The 27039-nt window shown below is 47.5% G+C and overlaps 1 protein-coding gene across 1 annotated transcript in view; it reads left to right on the top strand.

The window, feature by feature from the left end:
* Positions 1–27039, top strand: part of PHLPP1 (PH domain and leucine rich repeat protein phosphatase 1) — a gene marked incomplete at its 5' end in the record, with an annotated part of 104089 nt that overhangs the window by 35065 nt on the left and 41985 nt on the right. Inside the window, 3 exons of the mRNA XM_015425846.1 lie at positions 3362–3407; positions 5190–5300; positions 14619–14774. Of these exons, the coding sequence (XP_015281332.1) occupies positions 3362–3407; positions 5190–5300; positions 14619–14774 (313 nt within the window). The remainder of the gene's footprint in view (positions 1–3361; positions 3408–5189; positions 5301–14618; positions 14775–27039) is intronic.

Raw genomic sequence — 27039 nt, 5'->3', positions numbered from 1 at the left:
GGCCTTTTCCCCTCGTACCTTGTTCCCTGATCTGAAGCAACCCCAGGAAGACACTGAGGAATTTCAGACAGACGATATAATCCGGAAGAGGAACGGTTCCCAAACGGTTTCTGGTCTGTCATTTCAGACAGAACCGTTTTAGAACCGGTTCCCTACCGGAATATATTTGTAATTTCAGACACAAACACTTCTGTCCCGTTTAGGAAACGGGGCTGAAGCGTTTTGTCTGTCAACCGCTTCCAAGTAGTCTTCAGTTTCCTCTCCCTGTTCCGATGTGCCTTTTCCCGCCGTTTTTCGCCCGCGCGGGCAATATCCAGCTTGCTTTTTTAAAAAAACGTTCACTATATTATAGCTCTATAACGGAACAGCAGTATATCAATGCCATTGGAATGGCTGGGGGGTTTTGTTGTAGTGGTATAGCGCTATAAAGCGAACGTTCAAAAAAAAAAAAAGCCGGAGATCGCCCGCGTGGGCGAAAAACAGCCGGGAGAAAGCGGTGCAGTCTGAAATGGCAAACCGCTTCAGATCCAGCTCTTTACCGGAAGGGGAAAGCCATGTGTGAAATGGCAGCCCTATACCGGTTTACTCCATGACGGATCCAAAACGGGTTAAAAAGGGTAATGTGAAATTCCTCACTGTCTACCTCAAATCAAATCAAAATACCTGTAACGGCATAATAAAATCCATGGTGTGATAAAATATGAGCAAGAGGGTATTACAGAGATAACAAAATAAGGCTAATCCTACAGAGAGCTTGTGTCTATCTTTGACCGCTTCAGCCAAGAATTTAGCAACCAGAGCTGTGATGTCCGGATTTGTCTCATTTAATAAACGTTGTATTATTCCATTGTTGTTAATACAATGTTTGGAGTTATAGTGGAGAGGAAAGGAGTTTCTTAGGTGGACCTGGGTGCAATTGGCTGTCCAAGATGATGCGATGGAATGAATCTATCGATTTTAAAGGTCAGATACACTTCCTTTCATGGCAAGGGACTTTGTTACACTGACCAGTTAATATTTTTGAAGGAAAATATTAAATTGCGCTAATGTGAAAGCTCGATGATGAGTTTATGAAATTCTAGGTCCAGAAGCCTTTGTTTAATGATTCCAAAGATGGCAGATTCTTAAAGGGGAGAAAAAAATCAGTTGAAAAACCCAATTGTTGGGTCTTAGTTTCAATAGTTGAGAGCCAGGTGATGCTATACGAATCACTTTTTAACCCTGAAAGAACTGTCTACGTAGCTGGGAAAACCTCTGTGTATTTATATCAAGAACACTTAAGTTTTTCACAGCAGGACAAATAGCAGCTCCCCATGACTGTTTGGGACCGGGGTGTGTGTGTGTGCAGGGAGAAAGCCGTTGCTGAAACCATAACTTAGTCCATTTCTCAACACCGTGAACCCTTCATGCTGTAGTCCAGAGACCCCCAACGTGGGTGTCATGGAGCCCGCTGGCCCCTTTTCTGAAGCTCACCGAGAGTTTTTAGGGAGTGGGCGGGGCCAGGTGGGGCTTTTGCCCAGCGAGGCTTCTGATTGGCCGTTGGAGATTTGACTGGCAGTGCAGATTTTTTTGAAAGGTTGCTTTGGCAGCAGCTGCCACCCCAGCCCAAGGATCTACACCAGAAGCGTAGAAGCGTCATTTGTTACAAGGGCCAGATCTGACATAAATGTCACTATGTCCAGCCAGGCTGTGTGTGCCATAAAACGTAATGGTAATACTAGGCACCAGAGGTATAAAACTGTATAAAGGACAGCAGCTGGTAAGCTCCAAGTTGGTGTATCCTCACTGTGAGGCTCCATGGGCTGGGAAGGAGGTGCAAAAGAAAACCCACATGGGCGGACTGGAGAGCCAGCGAGACAGCACTGGGCAGATGCTCCCACACTGCTTGACTGCTGCAGACGAGGTTGTTCCACCATGGTGAAGCCACAATTGGAGTGGCTGTGCCCACCCCCCCGAACGGTCCCCTGTTCCCTCCCTTGCACTAGTTGCTCGCGGGCCACATAAGAGCCCTGGACGGACCGGTTCCGGCCCCCCGGGCCTTATGTTTGACACCCCTGATCTGCTCTGTGTTACCAAAGTTAAGCTGTGACCGTCGTTTTGTGGCCGCCTCCGCCTCCCGTGGAAGGCGTTTTGCGCCTGTGTCCACCATGTCGTGTCAGCATTCCAGATGTGCCTGTTGGTGCTCGAAAAGGTTGACGACCCCGCAGAAGTCTTTGCCTGAATTGGTCTCCCACCTTCCTGGTCAGTGAAATCTGAGAAAGCAGAGGGGACCCCCGTGCCACAGAACTCCCGACGCATCACCTGGCCAAGGCCCTCAAGGAATGAAGCCAGGTCTCCACCTTCACCACTGAGCAAGCAGACACACCCTCTGCTCCAGCCCTTTAATATATATTATAGCACCTTTTAGGAAATAAGGCTTTGCACGTTGCACTTCAACAAGAAAAGTCCCCCTTCTTCGTTGGAACGGCTGCTTTTGTTTTCACGTGAATTCTGTTTACCAGTGAAAGTGCGTTGACATTTTGAGCCCAGGAGAGAAATAACAGCCAAACAATAGCCTTGATCTGTTAGCATTCAAATAAAAATAATAAACACGAGGGCCGGTTTTGCCACCCTGTGTTGATTCAGCCGGGGCCTTTAGCCAGCCGGGGCTTGTGTGGTCGTTGTATTTGTTCTTAGACTCAGGTGAATTGCAAGACTTCATCGGCAGCACTAAGTAAAAAGCCACTTCAAATAAGAGTGTAAAAGCTGGCCTCTATTAACAAGACCCTGGGGAAGGGAGTGAAAGGGAAGGCACATAGAAAGGACGAATCGACCCTTGCATCTCTAACCCTTTTGTCTCTTTCCGTCACTCCATTCCCCCGCCTCCCCATCTCTTGAAACATCTACTAAGACGTTCTAATCACAGGTTTGAAAACACAAAAGTGCTCTCCTTCCATGTGCACGATCCGAACAGGGTGGGCAGATGTCACTAAGCCTGCAGGATTTGCCCACCGGGATTACAACCTGATTGTCAGCAGAGAGGGCTGTGTGCCCTTTTGGAGAGGTGTTTTTTTTTTTTAAAGAGCAATCCCCCCTTTCTGCCTGCCACAAAGAGCCAACAGACCGTTACCCCGCAGAGACACACAGGGGGTGTTGCCGGAGGGTGTTGCTGGTGACTTGAAGGATAGAAACACATGAGTCAATGCAGTTGCGTGCCAGAAGCTCATCACGATGTTTGCAGGGATAAGCGGTTGTGATTTATTGGGGCAAAGCAAAGGTTTCCTTATTCCTGCGAGCATAGTAACGCGCAGTCCTTGATTTCACAATATCTCTGAGACTATTTTAATGACTTGCTTCCATAATAAGATTGCATACTGAAAAGGTCTGTGGTGCATGAATCTTCTCCCCTCCCCCTCGAGGATTGTGTTTGATTAGCATGGTGTTTATTTTAGAGTCCTTTGAAAGATATTTTCATAGCGAATGCATTCCAATGTGCGTGCACCTTTCTGTAGATGCTTGGAAACACTGTCCAGGGGGGGATGACCTCACTTTGGAGCAGCTGGCACAAGAACCGCACTTTGGACCAGGAAAGAGCATATATCCTCTAGAGGGGAAGAGTCCCCAGAACCTGCAGGTGTATGATATGTGGTGGTCTAAAGCTTATTTTGGGGTCCCGAGGTCATGGAGTTGTGCAGTTCCTTCTTCAAATCTTCTTTGAAATACAGGCCTCTTGGAGGGGAACCCAAACAGAAGCTTGTGTTGCCAGAGCCAGTGTTTGGACCGGGCACCACTGTATGTCCTCTTGCAGGGGACAGTCTCCAGAGTGTGGGAATGTGTCATTTGGGGAGGTCCAAAGATTGTTTTGGGGTGCAGCCTGGCCACAGTGTCCACATGTGTGTTTGTCCTGGGGGCTTCCCCGTTTGGAGCACCTGGCATGAGAACCGGGCTTTGGACCTGGAAGCAGCATATGTCACCTCGAAGGGAAGAGTCCCCTGGACGTGGGGGTATATGATTTATGGTGGTCTGAACCTTATTTTGGGGTTCAGAGCTTTCAAACTCTCCGCAGTGTTCTTGGTTGTATTCATGAATAAGTCAAGAATAAGGAATGACTAAGGAACCTCCTTCAGCCTCCTCCTTTGGAGCCACTACAGTTGAAAGGAGGTCAATCAGGATAGTAAATAAATAAATGGAACGCAATTTAGTAGGATATATATAGACTCATGAGCTCAAGTGGTGGGTTTTTTCCTAGTAAATACAGTACTTAAGTAATGAATGCAGATCTTCCCGGTCACAGTTCTGTAATTAATTGGGCTGTAGCTACATCTCTGTGGCCTCTTCTGATTATTTCTTGTTGCTCAACAAAGTCTTTGAAGAAGCTATCAATGAGTAAGTGTTCAAAAGCTGTACTGGCAAATCTTTAAGTTATTTACTGTGTAAACCTAAACGGAGAGCTTCCCTTTTGAATGGAAACACTTAACAAAATTGAATGTTGTTCCAGTTAATGTTGGCATCAAACGCCCCCCCCCCTTCAGATACATCTAGAATGATCTAACATTAGAAGAGCATAGGGAACTAGCTAAGGAATTTATGAACAAGGAAATGACCAAATAAGCAGGGCTATTTTTGGGCAGGAACGCACAGGAACGGAGTTCTGGCTGGCTCCCGAGTTGGCCACGCCCAGCAGGAACTCGTTAGCATAATAGGCCACACCCAAAAGCAGAAACTCATTAGGATTGGCTACATTAGGGGTGTGTGGCCTAACATGCAAAGGAGTTCCTGCAACAAAAAAAGGCCCTGGGTTTTGACAACAAACAAGGTAAACAGAATAAGAAGGGAAAGGTGGGTGTGGCTGGATGACCACACTTCTGGTAACATGGGGGTGCGGCCTAATGTGATAATGAGCTGTGTCGTCGGGGGTGTGGCCTAATATGTTAATGAGTTTCTGCTGTTGGGTGTGGCCTATTATGCTAATGAGTTCCTGCTGGGCTTTTTCTATAAAAAGAGCCCTGATGAACACCATAGCATGGCTGGGTCAAAACCAGCAGATAATTCCACTTGGCAAGGTAGTGGGAGCGTTAACGCAAGAGTCCCAAACAGTTTGTCGTGTTGTCTGTCTGCTGTTTTAAAACATGTGTGTTAGTCGTGTGCTTCCGTGTCCCTGAAATCAGTTGACACTGTGACTTGTTTTGCTCTCTCTCTCTCTCTCTCTCTCTATCACTCTGCAGAAACCACCTTGAGAGTCTTCCTGAATGGGTTTGCGATAGTCGGAAGCTAGAAGTCCTTGATATGGGCCACAATCAGATTCGTGAGCTGCCTGCCCGGTGAGTCCTCGCAGACGAAAGTTACACAACCGGGAACCAGATGCACAATTGGGAACTAATTGCCGAGTCAGTGTTTGGTTTCCTTTCCTGATGGACAAGGGGGTGCTTTGATCTTCTGTTTGATGTTTCTGAACCTCCGGTCCTTCTATGCTTTCATGCGGACAAAAGCAAAACAAAACGCCCGGGTCTCTTTGATTTCCAAACAGAAGTTCTAAAGCAGCACGTGCATCGTTTCAAAGGTGCAGACCTCTTCCTTTCTAATGTTGTAATAGTTTTTACCGGCACCAAGCTGTTGACAAAAATGCACTGCTGTTCTTTTCCTTAGTTTTTTGGAGGGGCCCAAAAGGTCCGAGTGGGAGATCCTGCTCTGTGACTGCATAGCAAAAACAATCTCTGCCTGAAATATATACCGCGATGCTTAACAAATGGATTAGATGATGGATGGTCTGGGAGCAGAAGGCTGCATGAAAGCAAATTGTTCATGGCACGGTAGCTTCTCTTGCAGAGTCCTTGGTCTGTAAACATATTGCAGACGTGGGGGAGCGTCTCAAAAGAGTTCCTGTTTGGCTGCTGGTCAGATATCTGAACTGATTCTGATCAGTTCGTAGAGCAGCGGAGGGGAAAGCTGAGTGGCGAAGGTGCCATGTGGGTAGACTTCTAGGAAGAAAACAGGATCTTGTTGAGACCTGAAGATGGAAAGCAATTAAAATGAAACAGCTGCATGCGCATTAATTCTCTTGAACGATCATTCGTATTGACGAAAGGTATACCTGTCTTGTTTTGCTCTGAATGGTCATGTGCCGAACATCATAGAGATCTGTGCTTTGATGCATTATTTAATGCTCAGGTGATTTAACACACACCCCTCCCCACATGCTGAGTTTTTCAGTACATTTCCATTTTATGGGGGATAAACATCTTGCACTTTCTCTTCCTTTTTGCTCCAGTTGGTGCAGGTGAGGTTTAATGGGCTAAAACCAAATGTCTAAGAACTTGCCTGTTTCTAAAACTGGCTTAGCAGCTGCCACAGACAGCTCTGTATATATGACACGGTGTATATATATATGTGCGTGTGTGTATATGACACGGCCCATTCGGTTTACACCCCTCTTTTAGCCAGGAAAAATAGGAACCTCTCTCCTCCCTGGGGCTTCCAGCGTTTTACCGAGTGTTATGCACAGGGCTTTTTTTGTAGAAAAAGTCCAGCAGCAACTCATTCGCATATTAGGCCACACCCAGCAGCAGCAACTCATTAGCATATTAGGCCACACCCCTGAGTGCTCCACTCATTAGCCTATTAGGCCACACCCCCATGTTACCAGAAGTGTGGTCATCCAGCCACACCCACCTTTTGCTTCTTATTCTGTTTACCTTGTTTGTGGTCAAAACCCAGGGCTTTTTTTGTTGCAGGAACTCCTTTGCATGTTAGGCCACACACCCCTAATGTAGCCAATCCTAATGAGTTCCTGCTGTTGGGTGTGGCCTATTATGCTAATGAGTTCCTGCTGGGCGTGGCCAACTTGGGAGCCAGCCGGAACTCCGTTCCTGTGCGTTCCTGCCCAAAAATAACCCTGTTATGCACATGTATCCAAACCGATCTTTGAGGGCAAGAAAGTGTACTTGTCTCTTTCTGAAATGAAAGTTGCGGTTCCCTGGGGAGCACAGGCGTGAGGATTCGGTCATACTGCTGGGGCTTCCAAGCGGCAACCGGTCAGCCACTCTGTGAACAGAATGCTGGATGAGATGGGCCTTTTGGGTTTGATCCAGCATGGCTCTTCCCAGGGCTATTTTTGGGCAGGAACGCACAGGAACGGAGTTCCGGCTGGCTCCCAAGTTGGCCACGCCCAGCAGGAACTCATTAGCATAACAGGCCACACCCAACAGCAGAGACTCATTAGGATTGGCTACATTAGGGGTGTGTGGCCTAACATGCAAAGGAGTTCCTGCTACAAAAAAAGGCCCTGGGTTTTGACAACAAACAAGGTAAACAGAATAACAAGCAAAAGGTGGGTGTGGCTGGATGACCACACTTCTGGTAACATGGGGGTGCGGCCTAATGTGCTAATGAGCTGTGCTGTCAGGGGTGTGGCCCAATATGCTAATGAGTTCCTGCTGTTGGGTGTGGCCTATTATGTTAATGAGTTCCTGCTGGGCTTTTTCTGCAAAAAGAGCCCTGGCTCTTCTTACGGTCCAGGAACACTGAATTCAAAACACTATCTAAGCACTGTTTGTATGCAATCGCAGAAGCATACAAACTTGGCTGCATATTAGACTGTATGTATATGCAGTTCTTAGATAGCGTATGGCATGCTAGAGGCATTACAGCTTTCCCCCGCCAATCAGGATTGTAGTATGTGAGCACGGGTAGCGGTGTTTCGCTGCATGTCTTGCGTCATCTGTTGCAGTCTTTTTTTCACAGTTTCCCCAGCTCAGTAATTGGTTTTTTTAAAATAGATTCAGGTGGTCTGAAGCAGCAGAACAAAGTTTGAGTCCAGTGTCAATTTTAAGACCAACAAAGTTTAATTCTGGGTAGAAGCTTTCGTGTGTATGCACGCTTCTTCAGATAGGTCTCTGAAGAGGTGCGCATGCACACAAAAGTTTATATTCAGAATCAGGGCTATTTTGGGGGCCGGAACACACAGGAACGGAGTTCCAGCTGGCTTCAGAGTTGGCCACGCCAACTACAGCCAAAACCTCTGCGTGCCTGGCTACACAGGGAAGGCCTGGAGAGCGACGCCCCCCTGTGACTCCAAGGCGGGCAGGCCAGGCCTCCCAATGCCTTCCCCAGCCTGTCCAAGGGCCAGCTTGCCTGGGTTCCCTGCAGCCGCGGGGCACCCAGGCAAGCCAAGGGAAGGCATGGGGGTGTGGCCTAATAGGCCAATGACCTGTGCTGCCAGGGGTGTGGCCTATTATGCTAATGAGTTCCCTGCGGGTTTTTTCTCCCACCCCCCCCCCCCCCGCTCAGAATAAAACTTTGTTGGTCTTAAAGGTGCCACTGGACTCAAACTTCTTATTCTGACATTTCACTGGGAAAGTCTTGGATTGCAGAAATGAGAATAGCCATGATGGTATTTTCACTCAGATCTAATTTGTGTTCTTTTTTTGCAAAATAACAGCATGGTCTGAGCAGTGTTCCCTCTAAGCTGAGTTAGTGTGAGCTAGCGCACAGTTCTTTAGCCTCTGGCTCGCACATTTTTGTCTTCGCTCAGGAAGGTGGGTTCCTGAGCAGTGTTCCCTCTAAGCTGAATTAGTGTGAGCTAGCGCACAGTTCTTTAGCCTCTGGCTCGCACATTTTTGTCTTCGCTCAGGAAGGAGGGTTCCTGAGCAGTGTTCCCTCTAAGCTGAGTTAGTGTGAGCTAGCACACAGTTCTTTAGCCTCTGGCTCGCACATTTTTGTCTTCGCTCAGGAAGGAGGGCTCCAGAGCAGTGTTCCCTCTAAACTGAGTTAGTGTGAGCTGGCTTGCACATTTTTGTCTTCGCTCAGGAAGGAGGGTTCCAGAGCAGTGTTCCCTCTAAGCTGAGTGAGTGTGAGCTAGCGCACAGTTTTTTAGCCTCCGGCTCACACATTTTTGTCTTAGCTCAGGAAGGAGGGTTCCAGAGCAGTGTTCCCTCTAAGCTGAGTTAGTGTGAGCTAGCGCACAGTTCTTTAGCCTCTGGCTCGCACATTTTTGTCTTCGCTCAGGAAGGAGGGCTCCAGAGCAAACTAATTGATGCAGTATCTAAATCGCTCACTCACGACTTTAATGCCAGTAGCTCGCAAAATAGAATTTTTGCTCACAGGACTCCACGGCTTAGAGGGAGCCTTGGCCCTGAGTGGTGTTGCTCCCTCTGGCAGAGGCCGTTGCCTGCTAAATCACGTAGTGTTGGTAACGCAGTTGGTGTGAAACGAGAAATCTCTCGTTATGATCCCACCCTGTGTTTTTTGGTGATGAATAGGTACCTCCCAACAGTAAATTTAAGAGGGAAAGGACGTAAGCTGTCAGTTGTTGTTGCAACACTGAGATGATAACCGAAAGGAGAAACAAACCTAGCGGACCACGCCCGGCCTCATATGCTGGCTTTTAGTAGTAAAATCAAGTTTATCGACTTGTGTCCTCAACTGCGCAATGCAGCCAATCCTCACACTGAGACAACTGTTAATACTGGCACTCACGCAGATTGTCTGACAACATCCGTCAAGGGAAAACCTAGCCTTTTATTGATTATTTTGGCACAGCGGCCCCACTGACCCGTATTTTCTGGTCAGATAATGGGCGGATGTGCAATCCGTAATGCCAAGGAAGAGGAAGATCGTGAATTCTGTCTCTCTTTGCCTGCATTTTTCCAATATCTAAATGGGTGGAGAAAGCGTCATCTGCTGCGCTGAGTAATTTGGGGATCTGTGACTGAGAAGAAGGGTCAGCGATGGGGCAAGTGTGTCTCCTGATTAAAACTGTACAGTCACACAGAATATATAGGGCAGGTGGCAGACAAGAATAATCTTCCTCCTTTGCAAGATAATTTTTTTGTTGCATACGCCCACCTCTGCACTGGAATGGGAGAATCTAAACTCTGATTTTGCTGTGGCTCATGGGATTTCTGTTTCCAGATGTAGTTTTGTTTAGTTAAATTGGTTTGGTGGCAGATTTTTTTTTTACCTATTAATGTGTCGTGTAAATACCACCCTTTCCCTCTTTCCGTTCCCCTCCACCTCTTAGAGACAGAATTCTTGGCCACCCCATAGCATGTAAAATGCTCAGGACAGTAAAGCGGATTAGATAAATTTAATTCCCTGTAGAAGTGGAAGGGGAGGCATTATGCTAGTCTGGTATTAACCAAAAAAGAGGTGTGGGTGGTGGTGTGGGGCGGGAAGAATATGAAAGGAGAAACATTAGATTCTGAGTCGGCATTATAAACTGGGCATGTCCATTCTGGCTTTGTGGTCCAAGAGGAAGGAAGGGGTGAATCTTGTTGAATCATGGGGTGGAGATAAGAAGGAGAAAAACAAGTCTTATCACCAAACACTAAGTGAGGAAATATGGAGATGAAGCTTCCTTTAGTGGTCGTTATTTCAGAGTTGATTCCATCGACTGATAGGGCTTTTTAGTTGCGGTTCATCCTTCCCAGTAATTCGGAGGGCTGTACATGAAAGCGATTGCATACATTATGCAGTGACCCCATTTGTGTTTCTGGATTGGCCCCTTTTGAGGGAGCAGTTTGCTCAAAGCGAGCGAGCATTCTAGCAAGTGTTCCCCCCCCCCCTTGTGAAAAGGTATTTTTGGCTTGAAACTTTTTGGGCCTTAATAGTTTTCGTTTGCATCTCCTGTTTTTTTCTTTTTTCCTCCTTTAACTTCAGAAGTAACCAGACATTTCAGCTGGGCTTTCCAGCAGTGAAACTCAGAATTCTGTCCTATTGAACTGAACTGGCTAACAGTATATAGAGTCTTTCTCCTCACTGGCCAGATATATTTTTATTTTAATAAAGTAGAATTAATATAGATCTCGTCACCAAGCTGAAAGACCCTATGTAACTTGAGCTGTGGGGAAAACAAAGCATAAATCTGTAATAATCAAAGGACCCATCCATCTGTGGCATGTGTGTCTCCCCCTCAGAAACAAAAATGGGGGGTCTCAACCATGTTCGCTGGCTTCAGGATGAACATGGAAGTTGCAGTGCCGAATGTGAAGGGAATCGAAACATTGTGGCCCACATAATCCCCAGATAGAAGAATAAGAGAAGAAGAGATTGGATTTATACCCCGACCCTCACTACCCGAAGGCATCTCAGAGTGGCTCACAATCTCCTTTCCCGTCCCCTCCCCACAACAGACACCCTGTGAGGGAGGTGGGGCCCGAGAGAGCACTTTCGAGAACTATCCTTGAGAGAACAGCTCTGAGAGAACTTGTGACTTACCCAAGGTCACACCAGCAGCTGCACGTGGAGGAGTGGGGGAATCAAACCCGGTTCTCCCAGATTAGAGTCCACACTTCTAACCACTACACCAAACTGGCTCTCACACGACACATTAAGCGGTACAGAAATGACATAAGAGGATCCTACTTACAATACGCTATATAAGAACATAAGAGGAGCCATGTTGGATCAGGCCAATGGCCCATCCAGTACAACACACAGATACCCCTTACACACACACACACACACACACACACACACACACACAAACAGCCTCTTTTTTTTACACTGGAAGCCTTGGTTGTCTCTGGCAAGTATAACTCATTCGAAAATAAAGCTAGGAGCCTCAATATCTTTAAAATCTGTATATGGGAGTTGCAGTGAGCAAAACGAAGGGAATTGGTGTGTTGAGGCCCAGGTCATCGTGACACTCCCCACACGTGCGTATATACACACACACACACACACTACTTCCAGTGGAATGTGAGGTATTCTGCTTGTGGAAGGCAAAACTCCCCAGAAAATAAAGCTAGGAGTCTGAAAATTGGCTGCTAGCTTCAGGATGATGGTTGGACTGGCCGTGCCAATAATGAAAGGAATCCGGCCATCCTGGCACGGATTAGCTCCACAGTATCCCTTTGCTATTTGCAATGGAAGCACAGGTTTGCTCACAACAAGCTAGAAAAGTGCAAGCAGCGTAGACAGAGGCTGGGAAATAGCCCCTCTTGGACAAAACAACAGAGGTTTAACAAGTTCCATGCCCTGTCAGAATCTGTGTGGTGTGATGGTTACAAACCTAAGTTCAGATCCTCACCATGCTACTGGAAGCTTGCTGGGTGACCTTGGGTCTCTCACACACTCTCAGATGAACCTACCTCACAGGGTGGTTGTGAGGATAAAATGGACGAGAGGAGAACAACGTAAGCTGCTTTGGGTGCCCGCTGAGGAGAAAAGTGGGTTATGACATTTGTATTATAAAGCTGACTTGGCCTGTTAATAGAAAATCTGAAAACGAATTTTGGCTACAGTTCATCAAAGAGGAATGAGCGTTATTGCTTCAGGCGGTGTTGCCGCAGCTCTTTTGGCAGGAGGCAGAGCCACTCATTTGGTATTCCAACTAACGTAAGAGAACAGAAGAGAAGCCATGTTGGGTCAGGCCCAGGGTTCCCTCTAAGCTGAGTTAGTGTGAGCTAGCTCACCATTTTTTAGCCTCTGGCTCACAGATTTTTGTCTTAGCTCAGGAAGGAGGGCTCCAGAGCAAACTAATTGATGCAGTAGCCAAATTGCTCGCTCACAACGTTAATGCCAGCAGCTCACGAAGTAGAATATTTACTCACAGGACTCTGCAGCTTGGAGGGAACCTTGGCCAGGCCAGTGGCCCATCCAGTCCGGCACTCTGTGTCACACAGTGGCCAGAACCCAGGGGCCACCAGGAGCTCTAACTACCTGGCCGGAATCCCAGAAGCCCTCTGTCAAGGGGTCCAGAGCTGAACCCCCGTGGGCCCCCAGGGCTGTTGTGCACAAGCAACCAAACTTTTCTTTATTTAAAAAAATATATATATGAAGTTTTATTGAATTTTCTGTCAAAACAAAATATTCTACGGGCAACATGATGCTCTAAAATCATACATACAGCAGAAAAACAAGAAAAGTAGCTTAACTATTACCTCACCACTCCCGACGTCCCTCCTCCCATCCTGTGGGCCGCAGGTTCTCACGTGAAGCTAATTGTGACATTTCCAGCGCTGGCCTTGGAGATGATAAAAGCTGTGTAGGCCAAGAGACCAATTAGTAGCACCTGCAGGATGAAACAAGCCCATTACCATTCACGTTAACCCTTAAGGGGGGCATCAGGGGTGTTTTGCCTCACACCCTCCGACTGTTGCCCCCCCCCAAGCACCAAGAATACAGAGCATCACTGCCCCCGACACAGTATTCCATCTATACCTTGTGGCTAATAGCCACTGATGGACCTCTGCTCCATATGTTTATCCATACTGTTATACTGTTACATAAGATGACTGGGGATGTTGGAGGGGGGGGAGGTATTTGTGATTTTCCTGCATAAGAACATACAAGACGGCAATGTTGGATCAGGCCAAAGGCCCATCCAGTCCAACACTCTGTGTCACACAGTGGCCAGAAATACCAGGTGCCATCAGGAGGTCCACCAGTGGGGCCAGGACATTAGAAGCCCTCCCACGGTTGCCCCCCCCCAAGCACCAAGAAGACAGAGCATCCCTTGCCCCAGAGCCCCTATCTATACCTTGTGGCTAATAGCCACTGATGGACCTCTGCTCCATATGCCTATCTAATTCCCTTTTGCATTGTGCAGAGTGTTGGACTAGATGACCCTGGAGGTCCCTCCCATCTCTATGATTCTATGAATGCATGGAGCTCTGGGGTTGGTGAGTGAAAGGAGTGGGGCAGAGCCCCATGTATATTAATAAACACCGATACCGTGCCTTTCCCACAGCTCAGAGCAGCTCAGAAAAGCCCTGGAAAATAGAATAGATTTGCAGTGTTTCTTAAACACCTATAGAGACGTACCCCCAAGTGGGCTTCCCTAAGCGGGGGGGGGGGGTGTCAACTAGCAGGTGGCAGTTCTGAGGATCTCAACTGGCACGTGGGGACCTATGTGAAGAGATGGTCCTAGGGTTGCCAAGTCCGGACTTACCTGCCGGCGGGGGACTTTGGCTTTGCTCCTGGCGCACCGCATTCACGTCACAGGGAAGTGACATCATGACATAGAGTTTTCCCCTCAAATGGCTGTGGCCCCGCCCCCAGCGTGCCCGGCATCATGACGTCACTTCCTTGTGACGTGCACGCGGGGGTGGGGTTTCCCCCAGGGCCCGATTCCGCGGGGGCGGAAATCGGGCCTCCAAAGCGGGGGGAAATCCGCCCCCCGGGGGGGATTTGGCAGCCCTAGATGGTCCTTTAACCTCTGAGCCAATTTTGCCTGGCCTCTGACAGCCATTTGAGATCTGGATCGAGGTATGATGAAATTGGTTGCGATTTCATTCATGAGGGAGGGGGGACTATGTTCCAGATGAGTAGCTGCATGGCAGGAAAGATGCCTCTTTATTGCATCTGATGAGGCAGGAGCTTGTCCGTGAAAAGCTTATGCTGCGGTAAGTCCATTACTAGTCCTTAAGGTACCACAAAATGCTCCTTTTGAGATTTTTAAAAAAGGCAATTTGTTAAAAAGATTCCACACGGGCATGGCATCTTTTTAGCTTCATGCACAACTGCCCTTAGAGTGACCTAACGGATATGCTCCGTAACTGATCCCTTGTCTGCTTTGTGGCGCTGATGTTGCAACAGTTATTCCCACAGAAGAGACTGTTTGCAGTAGAGTCTTAGAGTGAATTTGCTTTAATTAGTTCTTTTGTTCTCTCCTTTTTTAAAAAAAAACACATTTAAAGGTTATTTTGCAATATCAGCTTGCGGAAGTTGCTTGCAGGACATAATCAATTAGCAAGACTGCCAGAAAGGATCGAGCGGACGCACGTGGAGGTCCTCGATGTGCAACACAACCTGCTAACGGAGCTGCCATCCAACCTTCTGCTGAAAGCTGACAGGTAATTAGACAACAAAAGTAATTTTTGGTAAAAAACCAATATCTGCTTATCATTACTCTTGCTGCTGGTTGGGGATGGGCACAGACTGGACCATGGACCTAATTTCGTCATGGACTGGGGGTCGGTTCGTGGTCAGTTTGCCCAGTCTGTGCGTTCACATTTTTAAGAGAGCACGTTTTTCTTCTGGTGGTCCTTTTGGTCTATGGGAGCAGTCCGTGGGCCAGACAACCTGGTGCCAAGGCATTAATTGTCAAGGCAACCTGTGGGGATGTTCTTGCCCTGAAAACACCAATACTGGCCCTCCAAAGCCTGAGAGGTACCTTGTTTGGTTTAGTGATTTAGTGTGCGGACTCTAATCTGGGAGAACCGGGTTTGATTCCCCACACCTCCACTTGCAGCTGCTAGATGACCTAGGGCAAGCCATGGTTCTGGCAGAGCTGTTCTCTCAAGGCCAGTTCTCTCAGAGCTCTCTCAGCCCCACCTACCTCACAGGGTGTTTGTTGTGGGGGGGGGAAAGGAGTTTGTAAGGCGCTCTGAGACTCCGAGTGAAGGGCGGGGTATAAATCCAATCTCCTCCTCCTCCTCCAATAAGAGAGCTCCCATACTGCATATATCTCCTCAGCTCACAGTCAGCTGGTTTCACTTTGCAGCAGGCAGTTAGACAGAGAAGAGAATCGAGAGACGAAGTTTAGAGGCAGAGGGTGAGACTAGGAAGGGAGTGACCTGTGGGGTTGGGGAGCGTCTGTGTGGACTCAGGGGTCTGAGCTACTACCTGTCCTCCTGCCCATGTGAGGGCAGGAGAGCAAAACTACTGGAGCTCCTCAGGGAGTGTCCCCACTCTACCTAGGAGGGAAGCTGCTGAGGACCTGCACTCTCCTGCCCAACCGCCAACAAACAGACTCAATCGACACACAGTACACCTCTCTGTGCGATGATGAGGGTGGAGGTGGGGGCCAAGGGTGCTTGTCCCAGGGGGAAGAAGCCCATCCCCACCCCCGTCCCCATGGAACAAGCCTGTCCTGCTGGGCTGCCGGGGCCCAGCTGTTCTGAGGTGTCAACAGGGGTATCAAAGGAACAGCCTCTTTCCCCCTGATATGCTTCTGGAGATGAAGTTGGAGGCAGAGGAGCTCTTAGCACTGCCAAAAAAGACTGACTCTTGAAACTGTTGGAGGAGGAGGTGATTTTGGGGGGTGGGGGTGGAGAAGCATGCAGCTTCTCTACATCCCAAGCGGCACCTGCCTCTAGTCCACCCCTTTGTTAGTCCTCCCAGCACAGCCTCCCACCTGCTCCACTGTTGGGTCCCCATTTCCAGGTGACACTCTGGCAGCATTTCCAAACCCTCCCCCAGTGACCCCTGTGTGGCAGAGTGATGGGTCTGCCATGCCCAGGGGAGGAGGGGCTTGCATCCACACCACGCGTCCATCTCCATCCTCCTCAGGAACCTGCAGAGGTACCACCCAACTCTGTTGCCTACAGAGAGTAATTCGGCCCCCCTAAATCCAATCCTTGCCAAACTTGGATGACAGGTAGAGGAGAGTCAGCTGGTGACTTGCTGCAAGTTTGGCATCTCTAGCTCATGGGAGGGGGGCATCCTAGCATGCCACAAAGTCACGAACCTCGCAAACTGTTTCATTAATTGGAAAGAACCGTGAAAGTTCGTGGTTTGTGAAAACCACAAATCTGTACGAATTCCCATTTTTTTTTGGTCTGTGCCCATCCCTACTCCTGGTAGCTGAGGTCACAACGTTTTCCTTGAATTAAAGCTGGTGACAGGCTTCATTCTTACATTTTAAAAAGCTTTTAACTTTTAGAGCTTTAGGTGTCATTTGACCTGACCTGGATAGCCCAGGCTAGCCAGATCTCAGAAGCTAAGCAGGGCTGGAATTCCAGGGGCACTACGCAGAGGCAGGCAAATGCCGACCACCTCTGAACGTCCCTTGCCTTGAGAACCCTATGTGGTCACCACAAGTCGGCTGCAACTCGACAGCCAAAAAACAAAAGAAGTAAAAGGAGCCAGTCCATAGACCTGTGCACCTCTGCGGTGTCTGGCTGGGCCACTTCTCTGGGCATGCCTCCTGATTGCACAGAACACAAACTCATTCAGGGATGCGAAGGGCCATCTCCTTTGGAAGCCAAAATCTTGCTCTATTTGCATCAGGAAAAATAGGATGAGCCACATCCCATGTAGAGAGAGAGAGCGGCAAGTGAAGCATTCACGTAGAGGTGCAACAGCCAGGCTTTTCTGTGGCTGGGGTACCCTTGGGCCACAATCCGCAGCTGACGATATCGACATTATCATTGCTCATGTTCTCTTCCCCATTGCATGCAGTTTGGGAATTTATCAAATGACACGTAGTGTTTATCTTTTCTTCCTTGAAGGTAAAGCAAAACTGTTCCCTGTTGTGTCACGTGCTGTTCTAATAGGATCTTGTTACGGATTTCAGATTAGATTGGATTTCAATATGGCTTGAATTTGAAAGCAACATAGACCTTAAGACTGGTGGTTAAGCAGATGGGAGGGGACCTGTTTGTCTGGCTCAACTATGTACGTAAGTGCTGTTAAGTTGCACCCGACTTGTGGCGACCCCAGGGAGGTGCTTTCAAGGCAGGTGAGAAGCAGAGGTGGTTGGCCATGGCTTTCCTCTGCCGAGTTTTCCTTCGTGGTCTTCCAACCAAGGACCGACCATGCTTAGCTTCCGAGATCTGACGAAGTTGGGCTCTATACCGTGCTGCCTTTCCTTCTTTATCTCAACTAGTAGAAGACTTTAAAAAAAAATTGCTCTGTTGTGGAGTCAGCTCAGTTTCTGTCTTTCTCTCATGGTTTTAGAGTTTGGGTTTAGCAACAGACTGGTGATTGCTTTCTAGGGGTCCTCTGCAGCCGTTGCTGCCTGGCCCATTAATTGCTTTCTGTACACTTCGGGGGGGGGGGGGAATAAAACCATTTGATGTAATTAGCACTGATGCGGACTTTTGCAGCTCAACTTGACTGCAAAGTTGTAATCTTCTTTAACTTATCGGCTTCGAAACATCCAGGAAAATAATCACTTCTGGAGGAGTTTCCCTCGAATTGTACATACTCAGTGTACATATGGGCTGTATAGCAGTGTTTTGCTGTACACACCAGGGGAAACCTGTGGGGTGTGATAGACTGCAGAGTTTGTTCCATTGTGGTCTTTGGTGCTGAATTAGAATGTCTGCTGTGGCATAGCGTGATTGTAGATGATTCTGATTGGTTGAGCTCCATGGGGTTCCAGCATACACAGGGAGCTCTTCAGGAGCAGGGGCTTTGCTCTGTTCTCATTATGCATGGGTCCTCTCCAATGCTCCCTCTAAGCTGCGGAGTCCTGTGAGCAAAAATTCTAGTTTATGACCTGCTGGCATGAAAGTTATGAGTGAGCGATTTGGCTGCTGCATAAATTAGTTTGCTCTGGAGCCATCCTTCCTGAGCTAAGACAAAAAAATGTGTGAGCCGTAGGTTAAAAAACTGTGAGCTGACTCACACGAACTCAGCATAGAGGGAACACGGGCGTCTCTCCTAACATTGCAGAGAATGAGACTGATCTAGGGTTGCCAAGTCTTACCTGCTGCTGCAGCGGGGGGCTCCCGGCTTGTTCCTGGAGCATGCGCGCACCGCAACCCCGTCACCCAGAAGTGACGCGACCACGCTGGGGGCGAGGCCACGACCATCCGAGGGAAAACCATAGAGTTTTCCCTCAGATGACCGTGGCCCCGCCCCCAGAGTGCCCGGCATGCCCGCATCACTTCCGGGCAACGTGCACATCATGTACTTTGGGGGTGGGGTTCCCCCTGGGACCCGATCCGCCGGCGGTGGGGAATGGGCCTCTGGGGCGGGGTTTTCCCCGCCCCCCAGGAGGACTTGGCAAGCCTAGAATGATCATTGTGTGACTCGGAGCCTCCATGTTCACCCTGAATTGCTTCTGGAGAGAGAAATGTTCATTTCCCCCTCCTGTGAAGTAACTAGGGGGAAGGGGGGGTTGCTTTTGGCCTTGGTGAGTGTTGACATGTAGTAGATTCAGTCGCACCAAGTTTTGTTTCGGCCCTCAGGAGTTCACCACTACTAAATCGGTATGGCAGAACGGCTGTTAACTTCTGTACTAGAGTCATCGTGATGTCCGGGAATCTTGGGAAACCAGCTGATCGTGGAGCCATGAAGGTCCTTTTGCACACCTCCTCGACGCCATCTGTTATCTTCTGCTTGTCTCCCCCCCCCCCCCAAAACCCCCCTCTCCTCATGCTCCAACCCCCCCCCCCCCCCAAAATATGTCTGGGTATTTCCCCCCCCCCCCCCCCAAATCATCACTGCATCCCTTTTCTTCCCCATCAGAATCAGGAAAACAGACACCCATTGTGTGTTCAGTTGGAAGCATTTCACAAATCCTTGGGGGCAATTTAAATGTCCAAACTTGGGCGTTCTAGACGGACCACTGTCCCATAAGTAGTTGTGGCAGTTCTTTGCTTCCTCTGTTTTTACTTCGCTTCCTTTTCCCAAGTTACGGAGCCCGTAAGGGCTGGTCTTATCGTTCTTCTTGAAGCTACCTTGCTTTTCAGTTTGTGGGCCATCTGTTGGTAGAACAGATGTCCTCTATCTAATCCATTGAGATAAAAACGATTCTCATTGTAGGAGGTTTAAAGAAACGGGGGGGGGGAGCGCTAGGTTTTCTAATTGAAAAACATTGTTTTGTGGAAGCGTTTTGAAATCATTTGCAACCGACTGCCTGAATTGAAATTTTAAAAGTATGGCCTGTTGCTGCCCTTCTTTCAGACAGTATAAATATTGTTTTGGAGTGACATTTGGCAGGGTGTTTTTTTAAACTCATGGGATAGCTAGTATGAGTTACAGATGGGTGTGTTGTGAATACCAGGAATTTTTCTCCCAAAGATATATTTTTTCTGTGTTCCAATTCTTGGAGCGTGCCTTAAATTATTCGTCTGCTCTGATAATACAGGGTTTGGTCATCAGGGGAGGGTATACATGTGTAGGTTTCCTGAATCAAAGGCGAAATGCATTTTATTTAATGTTTATTTGTCCACTGTGCTTTTTTGTAACTGGTCAAGAGCATCTTCTACTTTCGGGGGTGTTGTTCATGAAGCCATCCACAAGTGCTGATTTGGCATTTTCATCACGTGGAAGACAGCTTTGCCTTCAGGGCTGACAGTTTTCTATTTAAAAAGCACCCTTCCAACATTATCTTTAGCACTGTGGAGGCTGGTACAACATGGGTGTGTATTGTACAGCTTGGTACCTTTGGTAGTATGCGGTCACTTGGGAGGAGTCTGTGCCATAACTCCTTCCCAAACTGGAATGGCCTCTGCCCAAACCAAACAATCTGGTAGTGATTTAAGGACTAGTACCATCAGTCTGATGGAGCTGCGGTGGCTCAAGTGGTTAAGACGCTGAACTGCAGGCTGTGGAAGGTCGGTAGTTCAGCAGTTCGAGACCCGAGTGTGCCGCATGACGGAGTGAGCTCCCGTCTCTGGTTCCAGCTCCTGCCAACCTAGCAGTTCGAAAGCAAGAAATTGCAAGTAGATAAATAGGTACCACTTCGGTGGGGAACAGCGTTCCGTGCGCCTTGGTGTTTAGTCATGCCGGCCACATGACCACGGAAACGTCTTCGGACAGTGCTGGCTCTTTGGCTTGGAAACGGAGATTTTTTTTATTTATTTATAAAATTTAAAATTTAAAAACGGAGATGAGCACCGCAACCCTAGTGTCAGATTCGACTGGCTTTCGAGCAAGGGAACCTTTACCTTTACCTTTACTATAAATTACAATTTAGATGTTTTCTCTGATTAATTGATTTGGATTAATTTTGACTAATTTTGAATAATTTTGACGTTAGATTGCTAAATTAATTGTTTGGATGTCGGTGTCTATGAATTGATTAATGGGCAGTTGTATAGGTTATTGAATTGTTTTTAGCTTACTAATCAATTATTTTGGTATTTTAGTAGTTTGCTCTGGGTTTCTCTGCACGCTCTAGCACAGGGGTTCCCAAATTTGACTACACAGCTTGCCATTTTCAATCATAAGTAGCCCCCCCCTTTAAAAGAACCATAATTCTGAGCCCTGGGTCCATGAACCTTTTGGCTGCCATGGCCACCACACAAGAACATTCTGGCTGCCGGAAATGGTTGCCCAGTGCAATGGAATCTAAAGGAAGTATATTTAAAAACTTTTATCTTAGTCACTTCCAGTTTAACAATTTGATGAATATTAAGTTCCATTTCAAAATCCTTGTGTACACTGTCGACTTCGGAAGACTTTTCTTTGCATGGTTGTTTAGGATAGGCTCCTGTTGAACACTTTAGACTACACTCGCATTGTGATGGCCTGGTAGAAATGATCCCAGCTAGAGCAGTTGTTGTTGTCGGTGGGGTTGCCTTGGGGCAATTGGACTCATTGGGGAGCCGCGGCTAATCAGTCCAGTTACCAGCAGCAGACGGTGCTGCGAGAAGGGAGGATTACTCTGGGTGTTTGGAGTTGGTGGAAAGACTGCGAGGGTTGAGTCTTCAACCTTGGTCCTTTCTGCACTAGACCTCAAATCCTGATTCAACCCTGTCCCCAAACTTACATTCTACACTACACGCGGGTTCGCCCCTGTAATTATCTCTGAGTATTCTTACATTCGGAGCTGCGGTGGCTCAAGTGGTTAAGATGCTGAACTGCAGGCTGTGGAAGGTCAGTAGTTCAGCAGTTCAAGACCCGAGTGTGCCGCATGACGGAGTGAGCTCCTGTCTCTAGTTCCAGCTCCTACCAACCTAGCAGTTCGAAAGCAAGAAATTGCAAGTAGATAAATAGGTACCACTTCGGTGGGAAGGTAACAGCGTTCCGTGCGCCTTGGTGTCTAGTCATGCCGGCCACATAACCACAGAAACGTCTTAGGACAGCGCTGGGTCTTCGGCTTTGAAACGGAGATGAGCATCGCAACCCTAGAGTTGGGCTCGACTGGCTTTTGAGCAAGCGAACCTTTACCTTTGCCTATTCTTACATTCTACACTACACGCGAGTTTGCCCCTGTAATTATCTCGGGGTATTATTACATTCTACACTACACGCGAGTTTGCCCCTGTAATTATCTCGGGGTATTCTTATATTCTACACTACACTCAAGTTCATTCCTGTAATTATCTCAGGGTATTTTTGGTTTCCACATTACATTGAGGTCACCCCCGTTTCGCCCCACACTTAAGAACATAAGAGATGCCAATGTTGGATCAGGCCAAAGGCCCATCCAGTCCAACACTCTGTATCCCACAGTGGCCAGAAATACCAGTGCCATCAGGAGGTCCACCAGTGGGGCCAGGACATTAGAAGCCCTCCCACTGTTGACCCCCCCCAAGCACCAAGATGACAGAGCATCACTTGCCCCAGAGTCCCTATCTATACCTTGTGGCTAATAGCCACTGATGGACCTCTGCTCCATATGCTTATCTAATTCCCTTTTGAAGCCGTCCATGCTTGTAGCTGCCACCACTTCCTGTGGCAGTGAATTCCAAGTGTTAATCACTCTTTGGGTGAAGAAGTACTTCCTTTTATCCGTTCTAACCCGACCGCTCAGCAATTTCATGGAGTGCCCACGGGTTCTTGTATTGTGAGAAAGGGAGAAAAGTACCTCTTTCTCTACCTGCTCTTTCCCATGCATAATCTTATAAACCTCAATCATGTCACCCCTCAGTCGTCGTTTCTCCAAGCTAAAGAGCCCTAAGCGCTTTAACCTTTCCTCATAGGGAAAGTGTTCCAACCCTTTTATCATTCGAGTTGCCCTTTTCTGCACTTTTTCCAAAGCTATAATATCCTTTTTAAGGTGTGGTGCCCAGAACTGCACACAGTATTCCAAATGAGGTCTCACCATTGATTTATATAGGGGCATTATTATATTGGCTGATCTGTTTTCAATACCCTTCCTAATAATCCCCAGCATAGCATTGGCCTTCTTTATTGCAGTCACACACTGTCTCGACATTTTCAGTGAGTTATCCACTACAACTCCAAGATCTCTCTCTTGCTCAGTCTCTGCCAGTTCAGACCCCATCAACGTGTATTTATAGTTAGGATTTTTGGCTCCAATGTGCATCACCTTGCACTTGGCCACATTGAACCCCATTTGCCATGTTGACGCCCACTCGCCCAACTTTGACAGATCCCTTTGGAGTGCCTCACAATCCTCACTGGTTTTCACCACCCTGAACAACTTCGTATCATCCGCAAATTTAGCCACTTCACTGCTTACTCCCAACTCCAAATCATTAATGAACAAGTTAAAAAGCAGTGGACCAAGTACTGATCCCTGTGGTACCCCACTGCTTACACCCCTCCACTGGGAGAACTGCCCATTTATACTCACTCTCTGTTTTCTATTAATTAGCCAGTTTTTGATCCATAAAAGGACTTGTCCTTTTATCCCATGATTTTTGAGCTTGCTTAGGAGCCTTTGATGAGGAACTTTATCAAAAGCTTTCTGGAAGTCAAGGTAAACAATATCTATTGGATCCCCCTTGTCCACATGTTTGTTCACCCCCTCAAAGAACATTAACAGGTTAGTGAGACAAGATCTTCCCTTACAGAACCCATGTTGAGTCTGCCTCAATAGGTTTTGTTCATCTATGTGCCTACTAATTCTTTCCTTAATAATGGTTTCCACCAATTTACCCGGTATCGACGTCAGACTGACTGGCCTGTAATTTCCCGGATCTCCTCTGGAACCCTTTTTAAAGATGGGAGTGACATTAGCTATCTTCCAGTCCTCAGGAATGGAGGCAGATTTTAAGGAGAGATTACATATTTTTGTCAGGAGATCCACAAGTTCACAATTGAGTTCTTTCAGAACTCTCGGATGTATGCCATCTGGGCCTGGTGATTTATCAGTTTTTAAGTTGTCTATCAGTTTTAGGACCTCCTCTCTCGTCACCTCAATCTGACTTAGGTCTTTCAACACCCCTCCCGAACTCAGCGGCTCTGGAGTGGGCAAGCACCTCTCATCTTCCACAGTGAAGACGGAGGCAAAAAATGCATTTAGCTTCTCAGCCATTTCCCTATCATCCTTCAATACTCCTTTTACCCCTTGGTCGTCCAAGGGCCCCACTGCCTCCCTGGCTGGTTTCCTGCTTCTAATGTATTTGAAGAAAGTTTTATTGTTGGTCTTTACATTTTTTGCTATATGCTCCTCATATTCCCTTTTTGCCTGCCTGACCAGGATAAACGGATGTTGTTAAACCAGGGATAAATGCAAGGTATTGTGTCACGAGTTGAACTCTTATAAAACCAGGGATGACATCCAAGTGCAGAAAGGACCCTTGTCTCTGCACCTGCGTTGGAGCAAATGGCAACTCTTGCCGTTGTTTCTGTAAATAACGACCAAATTCTCCCCTTTCTTCCTGTTATCTGTTAAAATCTCCTTTCCCCCCTTTAAGCCACTTATTCCTATAACTCAAGGGACCAAACATTGAGTGTGTTGATGGAGGCCAGCAGAGTGCAGTGAGTAAAATATTGACTCGGACGTAGGAGATACACATTCAAACACGGGCGCTGATGTAAATCTCACCGGGTATCCTTGGGCTGGTGATTGACCTGGCACAGACATAATGTTTTCAGGACCGTGTTTGAAGAGACTGGGCAATTGTTGTGGCTCCATCCAGGCCTAGTTCTCTCAGCCTAAGCTATCTCACAGAGCTGTAACATGCCGTTCTGTCCTCCTTCTGGAGGAAAGGCAGGAGGACAAATTAAATGGGTCTATTGTTCAATCTGTGAATGGTAACAAAGGAAATCTGCAGCTTTCCGTCTCTTTAAGGGCATATCTGTGTTGTTGCATTTATCTGTTTTCGCAGCAAGAGCCAAAAATGAAGCCCAGTGTACAGCGATTCCAAGGATTCCTTCTACATGTTGCTTTGTTTTGTTTGGTGTTTTGTAGGTGTAATCTGTCGTCTCAGGTTAATACTTGCATCTCTTTGTTTGTTGAATGGGCTATGGTGGAGGAGGACTATGTCAGTGGCTTAATAGTTTTCTTCATTATTTTTTTTTTAAGCGTGGACTTGGCAGTTAACACTGTAGATTGGGGGGGGGAAATCTGTTTATTGGCAAGACACAGAAACGTGGCAGTCCATTTGTGTAAAGTTGAACACAGAAACACAGCAGCTAAGGTTCCCTTCTGCACATATGGCAGTTAAACTAACCCAGGGTAGAGGTTTCCCGCACTATGTGATTCCCCCCCCCAAAAAAAAAAAGCAATTCAGGCTACATAGACATATTGAGCAAGTGCTGTAAGGGGACTCTTTGAGCGACATATTTGTTGCATATTGTAATTCTGCAAGCAAGAGGATCTGGAAGGGAAAGGGTTAAGAGAATTCTCTCACTCGGGTACCCTTGGCAGTTGGCCGCACCCTCTGATGGGTTAGATGCAGAGCCTCTCTGGCCCACGCTTGCCTCCTTTTTCATCTTCTATAGGACCTCTCTTCTTCTTCTTCTTCTTCTTCTTCTTCTTCTTCTTCTTCTTCTTCTTCTTCTTCTTCTTCTTCTTCTTCTTCTTCTTCTTCTTCTTCTTCTTCTTCTCCTTCTTCTTCTCCTCCTCCTCCTCCTCCTCCTCCTCCTCCTCTTTTACTTGGGCTTGGAGCTGTAACAAGTTAACCTTTTTGAAGTCAATCCATTCACAATCAGTTAAATGTACCAAGATGAATATGTCATAAGACTTGCTTTTATTCTTGCAAATGAAATTTCTTTCTCTTGTTACCATTGGAGTCAGATCATCTTTGCAATTTTTCTTGAACAGCATTTCCCCCTTAACGTGGAACATCGAAAATACCGCATAAAGCTTCTGTGTACTGTTTGAAACTTACCACAATTCCATGACTCAGTCTCCATGAGTCCTATAAACGAAACCCATTAAGGTTCCCCCCCCCCCAACAACTGTGTGCAAAGACGCTTTCCCCAGTCTGAACCTTTCAAGATGACTAATGAGTATTTTAAATGGGGAAACAGTCACATCTGTGCACATTTCTACCGGTCACTTGTTCAAACCACAGTACCCACCTAAAAGTATCTAAGGTCCCGGTCACACGGGCAGGAAACTGCGGGGGGGGAACGTGGCTGTTAAAACGTGGGGCTAAAAACAGCGTGGTTGCTCGAGCAGACCTACCTATCAAGGTCCCATGGAGGTCCCGTGGTAGGGGGGAGGTGCCGATCACTCCACAGTCCTGCGGCCCGGCAAAGAAGCGGGGCGCAGGGCAAACGGGTTGGTTGTGGGGTTTTTAAAAACGCAATTGTGCGCATGCTCCCTTGGGTGCGTGTGCAGATCCGTGGAGACTTTGAAAAAAACCCTTTTTCCGAGGGAACATGGGCGGGCGCCGGAACTACCTCCGGAAACGCAATCAGATGCCCGCCCTTGAATGATTATCTTTACGTTCCCGTGAACTCATGCCCTTTTGGGTGGTTGAGTCTTGAAGGAGTGCGGACTCAGGACTGTGTAATCCTTCATTATGGAAAATCCGTTGTTGCCAGGATCTTTGTGTCTCAAGTGAAGCAAAGTTCAGACTCCTCTGCTGATTTTGAATGTTTGACCCACCTCGTGAGAGGCCAGCTACTGTTCTTCCCATAGCTTTATAGGAACTCAGAACGGGTGTGTAAGGGCAGATTCACGCGTGCAGGTTTAATCCTTCAGCTGTTGACCATTCCGGGGTGCACCTGCACATGGCCTCAGACTTATGGGTACAAAATTATGATTGGTGATTTTGTAGCTAGACTAATGGATTTGTGCTTGACCTTTTTTACATGCAAGACTGGTTGGCCAAATACAGAAACGGTGGCACCTAGTGACGCCTTACATCGCTCCCCAGATACCCCTGCGCTTTTGTGGGCTTTGAATTCTCCCCTCCCCATATTCAGTATTGTTATTTTTTCTATTGCAGGGCTTTTTTTGTAGAAAGAGTCCAGCAGGAACTCATTAGCATAATAGCCCACACCCAACAGCAGAAACCATTAGCATATTAGGCCACACCCCTGACAGCACAGCTCATTAGCATATTAGGCCACACCCCACACGTTACCAGAAGTGTGGTCATCCAGCCACACCCACCTTTTGCTTCTTATTCTGTTTACTTTGTTGTCAAAACCCTGGGCTTTTTTTTGTAGCAGGAACTCCTTTGCATGTTAGGCCACACACCCCTAATGTAGCCAATCCTAATGAGTGTCTGCTGTTGGGTGTGGCCTATTATGCTAATGAGTTCCTGCTGGGCGTGGCCAACTCAGGAGCCA

This window comes from Gekko japonicus, unplaced genomic scaffold (assembly GCF_001447785.1).
Source record: "Gekko japonicus isolate JY-2015 unplaced genomic scaffold, Gekko_japonicus_V1.1 scaffold2389, whole genome shotgun sequence".
Taxonomy (NCBI): domain Eukaryota; kingdom Metazoa; phylum Chordata; class Lepidosauria; order Squamata; family Gekkonidae; genus Gekko; species Gekko japonicus.
This window is presented reverse-complemented; position numbering and strand designations above follow the sequence as displayed.